Consider the following 12,214-nt stretch of genomic DNA (forward strand, 5'->3'; position numbering starts at 1 on the left):
CTTACTTTTTATTCATATTTTTAATTGATTAACATTTATTTTGTTACCTTTTCAAGCAAACTTTAATGGCAGCATTAATAGCCATGTTTACAATCTTGATTTTTATTTTATTTTTACACTTTTAGGTTGCTTTGCATTATGATATTGAACTTATAAGCTAAGCCCCAAATTTAATTTATGTCTAGTGACACCTCTGAGCTCACCAGTAACATATATGTCCTCCTTCTCTCCACGCACGGTCAGGCGAATCCGTCCTCTTTTCTCAGTGTGGTCTTGTCCACACAGACTGGGGACACTGTTCTCACAGCGCTTGTGTACGTTCATGTCACAACCTATCTCACACGCACAAGCAGACACAAAGAATAGGAGAGAGATTGATTGTGAAAGAGATGCCTCACAAATAATTGTTGCATAATTGTTAACAGCCATGGCAGTACATTGGTCCTTAGGACACGTTGTGCTGAAACAGCATGTGCTTTCGGCCATCACAGCTTGCTTTATTATTTCCTGGAAGTGCAGCATGTCATGCAAATTATATTAGATGATATGGTTGTTATGACATGGATTAAACCATAGTTAAAGGAATTAATTTAATCTCACATTCACTATGAGATACAGTTTCTGTTAAAGGCCTGAAAAACAACACTACGCACTGATACCATTACTTACAATTAGATCAACTGTGTTAATTTAACATCAGTCATCTCGATGATTGTGATCTGTAGATTAAGCTAAACATATTCAAGAATTAATACTGTGGAGGTTTGAATGGGATAATGATGTGATACAAATTCTATTTTGACTATAAGAAACTCAACTGGTTCTAACACCAAAATACACTTCATTGAGTTTTTGTTCTCATTGCATGGACCTAGAGAGCTGAAATATTCTTCTAGAAATCTTCATTTGTGTTCAGCAGAAGAAAGAAAGTCATACACAACTGGCATGGCATGACAGTGAGTAAATGATGAGAGAATTTCAATTTTTGGGTGAACTATCCCTTTAAGGTAAAGAACTTGCTATCCGGCAGATTTCACTCAGACTTAAAGGGATAGTTCATCCAAAAATGTCATTTTTAACTCACATGTCCTTACAAACCTGTATGACTTTCTTTCTTATGCCGAAGAGGAGATGTTTAAATGAATATTCCAGTCCGCCTTCTCAGCACAATGGCAGTTGATAGTGCTTAACTTTCAAGCTTAAAAAAGGACCCACAAGTATCATAAAAATAGTCCACATGGCACCATCAGATTAGGACAAAATTTCCATTTTAATTTGAACTATTTCTTTAATTTATTGAAAGTGAATTCACATAATATACAAATAAAGGTGAAGTTGGGATGATGGAGGGATGCCGGTAGAATGATCTTTGTAGTGAGGTAAGCAGTTGCTTATATGTCCTTGCATTGTGATTGGCAGGATAAAAACTGTGAACTTTGAATTAACTTTCATTTGGAACTTGATATAAATGGACTCACTGGCACATTTCATGCCTTGATGAATGAGGCCGTAGAGCAGAGACCCACAGTGATCACAAAAGGTGGGACTGGAATATGTGTGTACTTTAAACTTGTGTTTGCTCTTGAGGTCCTGGAGAAAGAGGGAGAGAGAAAAATAATGTACTCATAAAATATTTTAATTGCTTAGCCTGTTAGCAAAAGCACTTTGATGATATTTCATATTTAACACAGAAGAGTATGCAATTCAAAATCCCATTTCTTTGAAAAGGTTGGGCGAGAGAAGGACATTAAATTATGCATCTGATGAGAAACACACTTATTCTGTCCTTTGCTCTAGAAATAGGATAATCTGTCATTATGCACAAAGCATATGCACAAATAAACACACATACGCTACTTTCCCTCTAGCTCTCTCTTTCGCTCTTTCGCTCACAGGGTCCAGAAGAAAGGCTCCGTTTTGAAGTGACTTTTTCACTGGGAGCCAATTAGCCAGGGCTATTTTTAAGGATGAATGGTGGATGAATGTACGAGTTCAGCTCAGTTGTGAAAACTGAATCCTCCTAAATGCCTAAACTCTGTCCACCCACCCCCGTTTTCTCCCTCTTCCCCTTATTCTCACTCTCTGCATGCTGACTGCTTCTTTTCTTCATCCTCTGACAATCTTCCTCTCCACTTTCCTGACTCTGTCAGTCTCCCTCATCTGCCTTTCACACAGCCATCACTGTCTACCCTTCCTTACATACACAGCCGCACACAGCCTTTCCTCCTTTACCTCATTTTACATTTTATTTAGCTACTTATGAAAAAAAAAAAATCTAGTAAAAAAACTTGTAAATAAGCTCCCAAGGAGAGACAGGGTGAAATGAAGACAGTGTGTTTCAGTACAGCCCATTTCATGCGTTTCACTTTCACACTTATTCTCACAGTCACTGTTTACTATGTGAGTGTCAATAGCAGTGTAACACCATTATATCACTTCCCCTGCATGTTTTATCATAGCAAGAGTAAGAGAGAGAGAGAAAATTTATTTTTCCCCTTTGATAGTCTTCTATTTTAAAGAAAGTATGCGACAGAGAGCAATAAGGATTGTCAGGAAAATAAAAAGATAGTGGTGGTGAGACCTACTTCCATATGGCTTACTCAGATGAAAATAAATGGTTTGCATTGCAAAAATGTGAAACTGAAGAAAAGACTTTCTGTGAATTTACATGCTGGTCCAGGCTGGTTTGGTGCTGGTCTAGCTGTTTGACCAATAAAAATTGCAGGTCAACCAATATGGCCTTTGTGGTGAAACTGGTTGACCAAGGAAGATTTGTTGAATAGGCTAGATACTGTACAAGCCTGCTAAGGACACCAGCATCCCAAACACCAGCAATGCTAGTCTTTTCAAAAGGGGAGAGGAATGGGGTAATGGTGAGATACAGGAGAATGAGAGCTGAAAGATGGTAAACATAGCATAAAATCAAATATGAGAAGATCAAAAATCTAGAAATCATATTGAAGTAAACAGAAAGAGACAAAAAGAAAAATAAAATAAAATAAAAGTGATAGATCAAAAACAAATGGATACTAAGACAGTACATTCACATACAAACACAAAGAAAGAAAGACATACATACCTCTGCTTTAGGTGCAGTCATGGCTCCAGGACAAGTGAAAGTGACGAACTCATGACAGCGTTTGTGCACCACAAAACTGCAGACTAACAGAAACACATACCATATGCTTCCATTTTTGTTCTCAGAGAATACACTACATGGCCAAAAGTATGTAGATACCTCCTAATAATTAACAGGTTTGGCTATTTCTGCTACACATATTACAAGCTGTGCAATCAATGGACAAACATTTATATTAGAATGCGCTATACCAAAGAGCTCAGTGACTTTCCATGTAGCATTGTCATAGCATACCACTAGTAAAATGGCTTACTGTGTGAAAGAACTTGAAAGAACCTGCTCAAAGCCCAGACCTGAACCATACTAAACACCTTTGGGATGAATTGTAATGCCATATCACCTAACATCAGTGCCTGACCTGACTGATGCTCTTGTCTGAATAAGAGGAAATCCCTAGTCCCTACACTCCCTTACCAGAGGAGTGTAAGCTGTTATAGCAGCACGAGGACCAACCCCTTATTAAAGGAATATTCTGGGTTCAATAGAAGTTAAGCTCAATCAACAGCATTTGTGGCATAATATGCCACAAAAATTATTTTGAGATGCCCCTCCTTTTCTTAAAAAAAAAAAAAAGCTAAAATCTTGGTTCTAGTGAGGCACTTACAATGGAAGTGAATGGGGCCAATCTGTAAATGTTAAAATAGTCACTGTTTCAAATTATAGCCACAAGATGTAAACAATATGTGTATCAACATGATTTTACTTCATTGCCATGACAATGTACTGTCAACAAACCCTAAACTTCTGTAAAATGATGATTTAAACAACTTTAAAGCTCAAATAATACATGAGTTTTAACAGAAGAATTAATGTAAGTGCTTTTATAAAATAATAAGCTTCACATTTATGTCCTTAAACCCTCCAAATATTGGCCCCATTAACTTCTATTGTAATTGCCTCATTGTAACCCAGATTTTTGCTTTTTTAAAAGAGTCAAAACTAATTTTTGTGGTAATCAACATTATGCCACAAATGCTGTCGATTGAGTTTAACTTGTATTGAACTCAGAATATTCCTTTAATGCCCATAGTTTAATATTACATGTTCATGGGTGTGATGTTTGGGTGTCTACTGTACATACTTTGGGTAATGTAGTGTATCATCACCAACAACTGACACTGACATTGCATCAAAATGATTACCTTGACATTGGAATCCTTGCTTTCCAATTCCCCTGTAAAAAATAAACAACAGCTCATATTATGCTATCTAATTATATTGCTTAATTGTATAGATTTGTGAAAAGGAGAGGGGAGATCAGAAGGAGTGGTGTAGTGTACATTGTATGCATCATTACAGAGGGCAAAGAGTAGACATAAGCTGTCGAGGCTGTGACAGATACAGGTAATTTCAAGAAATCCTAATACGACGGGCCATTTAAGGGCTCTCCAATACACCATAACAACAGGTTGCTCTGCTCCTGATCTCTTTGCTATGCTAAACACAACTTAGCATAAATCCCACAAGTGCTAATACAAGATGCTTTGACACCTAACACTGGGTATGAGCCACTCTGAAATAAGCTGAGAATCCAAATCAGAGTATCTATGGCTCTTTAAGTGTGTCCTTCAGACCATTTGGAAGGTTTTGAGAGGTGTGAACCATCGACATCAATATACTGTATGCTCCAAAATATGGGCACAGACACGACAAGAACAAAAAGACAGCGGAAGGCAAAGAAAAGGAATGAGAGAGAAATAATTAACTAGAAGAAACTGTTATTTGTATTTATTTATTTTACTTTCTCTATTGGTCTAGTTTAATTGAACTGTCAATAGAGTTCAGTTTGTGTTGTTTTATGTAGGGTGAATGCAGGTAAATTAGACCACTTTTGAGTTTGAGATGACTTTTTGAGATGAGATTTTATCTGAATTCACCCTGTGTATTTATCACTATTACGATTACTACTAATCCTCTTAGTGCGCTGGGACATGATGCTAATTTCTTAAGAGGTCAACCAAACCTCACTGAACTTCTTTTGCACTGAGTTTGCACTGATGTTTGTCCAGCTGCTCTTGGAACCCGGTATTCCTGGTTCTCATCCTACATATTTCTGGATTTGATCACCAGGTCCAAGGTGAAGTATGTAACTTTTTTTATGTCAAAATACATTCTACCTTTCCCAGTTTATTGTTCATTGACAACTATAAGTAAGACATCCATGGGTTTACCTCCCCCAAAAGTATAAACACTGAGCCTCCCAGGCACTATCAAAACATTGTTGTTTACATTTTGAGCAGCCCACTCAGCTCCACACATCCCTTTCTAGCTCAACCTATAGCGTGAGTTTGGGAGCGTGGCTACATGTTCAGCGGGGGGAATATTAACATCCATAGCAGAGGAAAAGAAATTTAGCATCACCAAAATTAGAAGACTTGCTAAAAGACAAAGTGACAGAGAAAGGAGTAAAACCAGAATGAACATCAGCATCGCATTTACAAGGTGGAGGACTTTGAGGGAATTTTTGGGGTTCGATGGAGACGCAAAACTTGCAGAGTTGCTTCTTGACAGGTAAGCTACACTCAAGGTATTGCCACATAAGTTACTGCTGAGCTTCAGATACATTTGTATGATACTTGAAATATGTATCGTTATGCTTACTAGTTACCAGAAGAACCATCCTACCTCATGTGATGGATCCCCCATAAACCCAGCTGCCGTTCAATAAGCCAGTGTTATCAGACGACCCGATTCCTCTGCCACACTTTCTGTCCTGTGTATTTATGTTATAGAGGTCTTGTTTATTACGACATTAAACATTCATCATCTTTTATTTAGTATGGCCTATTTGTTCATAGGGAATCAGAGAGTGTGAAAGGGCATGATGTGTCTAAGGGGTGTTGGTACAGGTTGTTTGAAAACATACTTTATTTTTGTAATTCCATTGGGTCCAACTAGAAGTGCAGAAATTACATACTTCACCTTTAATGATCATCGCAGAGATCAAATCAAGATGTTATTGTCCTAAGGCAGTGGTTCTCAAAATTTTTTTGATGAGCATGCGACATAATTTTAAAGCGGAGACTTTGTTGTACCAAAAAACATAAAACACAAAACTCAATATTTGTGTTATTTGCTTACTGCAACTTTCTGGATGCAACTTTGATGAATTGCATAATTTTAAAGTTTTGTTAATAAATTCAGCAGGCTTACACATCCAAACCTTGCGTTTCTTGAATTCAAACAGAAGTGGGCTATATCTGGGGTCTATAAAATGAAAATGCGAAGACAGAAACTAATAATAAAAGTGATATTGTTCATATATTTCAAAAATAAGTAAAAGACCAATAATATTACATATTTTGTCCCACTGAAAATACTCATTCTACATTACAGCATTGATTTGGAGTTGGATGCAAATGTAAATTTACTCATATCAACAACAGTAAGGTTATCTATTACATCTATAAAAAGTAAACCAGTTATTTTTTCTTACACTAAAACAAAAATATTTTAGCCTATTTTTTAGGATTTACACATTTCTATTTCATCTTAAAAAAAAAAAAGTGTATTTTGCATTTGCCCTTTTGAAATGTTTAATTTATTAATTAATTATATTTTATAGTTTTAACAATGGTATTTGTAACAAGACCACAGTAAACACATGGAAGAATGGATCTTCACTACCATGGTTAGATGTAACATGGTTTCTATAAAACAAACTATGGCATTTTTGTAATTATAAACAGTAGACCTACTCTAAACACATGTAAAAACAATAAATACAAAATATACGTATAAATATAAATAAGTTGTAACAAAAATTCATTATATTCCCTCACTTCCCTGTAGCCTATGACAAATGTAATAGAGCTGAAGTAGTGATATGATAATATTTATTATCAATCTATTTCTGCCTAAAGTACAGTTAGTGTTACTATAGCAAATTCAAGGGTGGTGATGTAGAATTCTGTGCCGAATTCAAATGGTTTCTGCTTCTCGTGCCTTGCTTCTCACTGATTCTCGCAGAGCTGTGCGTTTAAGAGCTCGAGACCGGTCTGCGAGTAAAAACGCAACTTCTTTTCCTCACACTGCTCTGTCCATTGAGCCGTATCCATTTACAGAGCCATACAGGTGCATTAGCGGAGATTGTGCCTCTGCCTGTGTATTTGACGCTGCTAAACCAGATACTTCAGATGCATCAGTAGACTTCAAAATCAGATGAACTGCGGTACAAATGCGTATGGTTACAACCCGTATAATTGAGAACCAACTGATATACTCCAAGTCTAGATAAACATTTTAATGTAAAGAGGAACTTGACGATAGGTTTGGTTATTATGACTGATAATGCCCCCCATTTGTAACCTAATGCTCCCCTCCCTACTAATTTGCTCTCAGTGCCCCCTGGCATCCTTTGAATGCCCCCTGGGGGGTGATACCACCCCCGTTGAGAAGGGATGGTCACTTCGACAAGGAAACATTTGTTGTTCATCTTGTGGTACATGCTGTTTGCAGAAATGGTACAGTCTGTGGAAATTGTCATGTCCCACATTATAATGCAGTCTCCACTGTGGACCAACCACCCTCTCCGGTGTGTGTTGATACCATTTGTTGTTGTTGACCTAGCACCTATCAACATACTTCTTATAGGCCAGTACTTTGCATTCAGACACCATGTTGCTGACAGTTTCCACTGCATCACCACAAAGGCGGCACTTGGTGTTTCTGGTGGTATTGGGTGTTCAGCTCTAGGTTTCATTCTTAAGATCTGCACTTCGAGGCCATTTGTGTATCGGTTCTTTGTTGACAAATGGCTTGTCAAGTTTGTTGAAGAACTGGCTAAGTAATGGGTTCTGCTTGCAGTGCTTGCATTTTTGCCTTCATTATCTAGTCCTTAAGTAGCAGCTAGATTTTCTTGCTGCTTGCACTAAGGGTCTCTGGCATACCATACTATTTTGGATCCAGTGACCTCTTTTGACAATGGACAATGGAACGCAAAGAGAATGGCACTCTCATAAGATTCCTTGCTGTTTCGAGCGCTAGTAAAACATGGCCTCCTTAGCAACTGCAGTAAAGATGCTTGCTATCTGTTCTTGGGTGTAAAAGGCCATGTATTGTGAGAATCTTACTGGTTTTGTGGTTCATAGGCAGTTTTTGGCCATCTTATTTGAGTTGGATGATTTTACTCCTTGGTGATTTACAACTACACTTTGCATATATAGTGTAATATGCAATGAATGGAAAAATTAAATAGAATAGAACTGAAGAGAAACAGCCAGAATAAAATACAATAGAAACAGATGCATCTATCAGTATCTATTTGAGCTGTACTAATGAAGATGAGGTATATCCGGGTGTGATCCATGGGCCATATGGCTGGTCGCAGTTCCATGCAGGTTCTGTGGAGCATGTGGTTAAATGGCAGCTCAAACAGAGAGGGCTGCATAATTTAAGAAGCCCCTCAGGGCATGAGTTTTACGAGGCATGGAGGAAACTGTGAGAACAAGCACGGTCATGTAACACATGTGTGGAACAGTGTTCTTCTGCCCTTTCTTGTATGTGTCATAGAAAGTGTGCTCATTGTAAATGTTAAAGGGATAGCTCACCCAACAATTTAAATTCTGTCATAATTTACTCACCCTCGTATTATTCCAAATCTGTTATGACTTTTTACATTTTGAAGAATGTTGTTGATGCTATTTCTAATACAATGTACGTGAATGGGGACTGAGGCTGCTGCCTAACATCTCCTTTTTTGTTCATACAGAATAAAGTCATCCAGCTTTAGATTTAGATTTTAGAACAACATGTTGGTGAACTGCAAATTCTCACAGTTAATTTATATTTGAAATGTGATTTATAGTATGCTTTGTGCAGTGAAATACAGTAAATATACAATTTTATTTTAAAATATTCATGCATGGCAGTGGTCCTAAATTGTGAAGTATGCACTGCTGGAAGATGGTGTAAGATTGCCTTTTTGTACCTAGTACAAAATAAAATGAATAGTAGCAAAAAATAAAATAAAATAAAGAGTACAAATTATTTTTTCAACAATTTTAAATAAGGGGTGCTAATAAATATTCAGTTTATTCAGTCATGACGTATTGGTGTACAGTATTTGCTAATTGTATGTAAATTGCATGTGAGAGCTCCGTACAGCATTGAGAGTGGGTTATGTATTACAATATGAATCATGATATGGATATAAGATATTTAGGATAAAATGAATAATATAAATGCAGTGCAGTGTTAAGGTTAAGGTTAAGATTAAAGTATCTGGTTACAGCAAAATTATGTTAAGAGTTCAGCGAAAAGTTATTGATGTGGCCAGTGAAGTGTTAAAGATGTTAAAGTACCAGATGAAGTCAGTGCAGTGGCTGCAGAAAGTGGGCTGCTTGAAGAACCGGGCAGTGAACTGGTGGTCCTTCACTTCGATGACCCTCTTGTGTTTAAGTGCTCCTTTCCTCTGGAAGACTGGGAGCCTAGGAGGAGGAGAGAGGGGAGAGGGGAGTGTGGAGGAGGAGGGAGATGGGGAGGACAGGGCCAGGGGAGAGAGAGATGGAGACGGAGAGACAGGGGTAGACATGCTACCAGTTGGAGAGCACAAGACACAGAGTAACGACCTGGGAGAGGTCAGAGAGAGAGAGAGAGAGAGAGAGAGAGAGTGATAGATGGTTTACAGGAGGCAGGGCAGATCTACAAGATGAATAAAACAAGGAATGAAAGAAAATACAAAATGATATATAACGGGGGAGAATAAAAGGAAGAAGAGAATCTGGTAAAACACACAAGTCCAAAAGGTTAGAACATGGAACGCAGTAGAAAGAATTCAATAAGAAGTGATGGCAATTTAGTTTGTGATGTTGAGGAAATGAAAGGAGGAGGTTCCCAGGAGGAGTGAAGGGAGGGTGAGAAACAGAGAGTGAAATAGAGGTTAATACACACTCTAAGAGAAACTTTCATAGGGACTTAAAAAAGCATAGCGATTCGAGTACTTTCTGCCCTACTTCAAATACACACACACATACACACACACACACACACACACACACACACACACACACACACATCCTACATTCTCCATGTCAACCAGATCCCCACCACCTGCTCATCCATTTTCCCTTTTCAAGCTCATTCCAAGCACAGGATCTCTCCAATCAATCAATCAATCAATCAATCAATCAATCAATCAATCAATCCGTCCGTCCGTCTGTCTGCCTGTATATCTACAAACGACATCAAAACAATCATATTAAGAATATCTGTTGCTAACTGCTGTTCTTTGGCTGATTTGAGGTCAGTCAGAAGTAGGAAGAAGTAGAATAGATCAGACTCACATTAATAAAAGAGAATGCATCCATCGAGAAAAGCTGAAATGAATGATGACGCACACAGTATCAAACCAAACAACAGGAGATGACACTGAAAAAATGAAAATGACATTAATTAAAAGAGGAGATCAACAGAGATGGAAGAAAGGAAAATAAAAAGAATTTAGGACATGCAACCAAGAGTGATATAAATTAGTTTATGAAGAGTTACCAAAAGAAAGAGAAAGAAAGAAAGAAAGAAAGAAAGAAAGAAAGAAACAAACAAACAAACAAACAAACAATAACAGAAACCAGAAATAGCCTACCTGTATATGTGACAGTATGGTTGAGATCTGATATGATGGTGGGTTTCTTCTCTTCCTCACCTCTCTCTTCCTCTTACTTCTTCTCAGGACTTGTTATACTATGCAATCAATCCTTGACTCATTAAAAAGTAAGAGAAAAAAATGGAGTTGCTACAAACGAGGAAAAAAAAACTGAAAAAAGAATCAAACCCCAAAGAGGAAATGAAGAATGAAGGGAAAGATGATACAGCAGCTTTTCAGGAAAAATAGAAGATGGAGGAGGAGTGCACAGTCGTATATTCCTTTATCCAGTAGAGAGCAAACAGAGGGGGTGAGAAAAAGAGGCGATTTTCACTTTCCAAGATTGACTCTGTTTTTACCGACAAAAAGAGGGGATGAAGTGAGACAGCGAAAAAGAGAGAGAGAGAGAGAGAGAGAGAGAGAGAGAGAGGGAGAGAGAGAAGATATGAGGGAGTAGATGAAGAGAAATAGGCAGCAATTCATTTTTGAAATCTGGGTTACCCCTCTCTAGAGAATGAAAGAGAGACAGATGATGGGAGGGAGAGGAAAGAGGCCAAAGAGAGAAAAAGGAATGAAGATGTTGGCCACCAATTCGCTTGTCCTTGTGTCAGCCAGTAGCTCCTCCGTTTCAGATGAGTGTTTGGTCGAATGAAATCTGATCAATGATCAATAATCAGCTTCAGTCTGTAACTGTGCCATTCTCACTCTATCAAAATATTGCAACAGATTGGTGACTTGGCAGCCATTACATTCATACATAGGAGGTTTGAGGCCTGCACGACTGCTCAGAAGAACTGCTGAGAATGAGGGACAGGAAGTTCAGCATTCCTGACAAGAGAAACATCTAGAGCAGTGGTTTTCAACTGGTTGGTCACAACCCAGAAAAGGAGCAAGGGTCTGTTCCATTAAGGTCACGGAAAGTAGTGAAAAACAATGCTAAATGCAAATAATAAAATACTTTTTACAAAATAATAATGGTTATGACAGCAACATAAATAGGCTTATGAAAACTTTTTTGCCAACAGGTTTGGACAGGTTTGCTTGATATCCTCAAAAACCATGAAAAAAATGGGGGTTGCAATGACTTGCAATGAGGATTAAAATTGTTTCTGCCAACAACAGTGTGTTTTGTGTGGTGAATTATTGTCTGCAGGGAACATTAAACCATCAAAAGTCAAGAGACATTTAGAAACCAAACACCGAAGACATAAAGCCAAAGTAAAACTAAAATTCCTATTCTGGTGATTTTTTTGGTAAAAGTGTCTTAGTGCCTTCCAGACTAATTTCCTAAATGTTTTTTTTGGGGGGGCGGGGAACTGGAGAAAAGAAAAAAAAAAATCGGTTGCAGAGACTTTCTTTTTCAGTTCAGGGATTCTGTAGCATAATAAACAACTTTGGTACTAAATGTCACCACTTAATGCCCATTGTTAAATCTGTGTCCTGAAGCAAAACCAGTTGAGAACCACTGACATAGAAGATTATACACTGTAATG

General features: G+C 37.8%; 1 protein-coding gene across 13 annotated transcripts in view; it reads right to left on the reverse strand.

The window, feature by feature from the left end:
* Nucleotides 1-11,513, reverse strand: part of LOC127453734 (protein kinase C gamma type-like) — a 29,494-nt gene extending 17,981 nt beyond the window's left edge. For 3 of the 13 annotated variants that reach the window (XR_007899450.1, XR_007899451.1, XM_051720383.1), the window contains exons 1-7: nt 10,722-11,513; nt 10,423-10,507; nt 9,442-9,708; nt 4,282-4,313; nt 3,080-3,162; nt 1,479-1,590; nt 204-332 (exon numbers count right to left, since the gene is read on the reverse strand). Coding sequence is in view for 11 of the 13 variants with exons in the window: in XM_051720383.1 (XP_051576343.1) it covers nt 204-332; nt 1,479-1,590; nt 3,080-3,162; nt 4,282-4,313; nt 9,442-9,708; nt 10,423-10,442 (643 nt within the window). In the remaining 2 variants the exon portion in view is untranslated. Of the gene's footprint in view, nt 1-203; nt 333-1,478; nt 1,591-3,079; nt 3,163-4,281; nt 4,314-5,764; nt 6,559-9,441; nt 9,861-10,422; nt 10,508-10,721 lie in introns of those variants that run through there. The other 10 variants (XM_051720371.1, XM_051720374.1, XM_051720380.1 and 7 more) reach the window with 10 other exon arrangements.
* Between the last annotated feature and the right edge of the window lie 701 nt (nt 11,514-12,214).

Source organism: Myxocyprinus asiaticus, chromosome 16, assembly GCF_019703515.2.
Source record: "Myxocyprinus asiaticus isolate MX2 ecotype Aquarium Trade chromosome 16, UBuf_Myxa_2, whole genome shotgun sequence".
Taxonomy (NCBI): Eukaryota; Metazoa; Chordata; class Actinopteri; order Cypriniformes; family Catostomidae; genus Myxocyprinus; species Myxocyprinus asiaticus.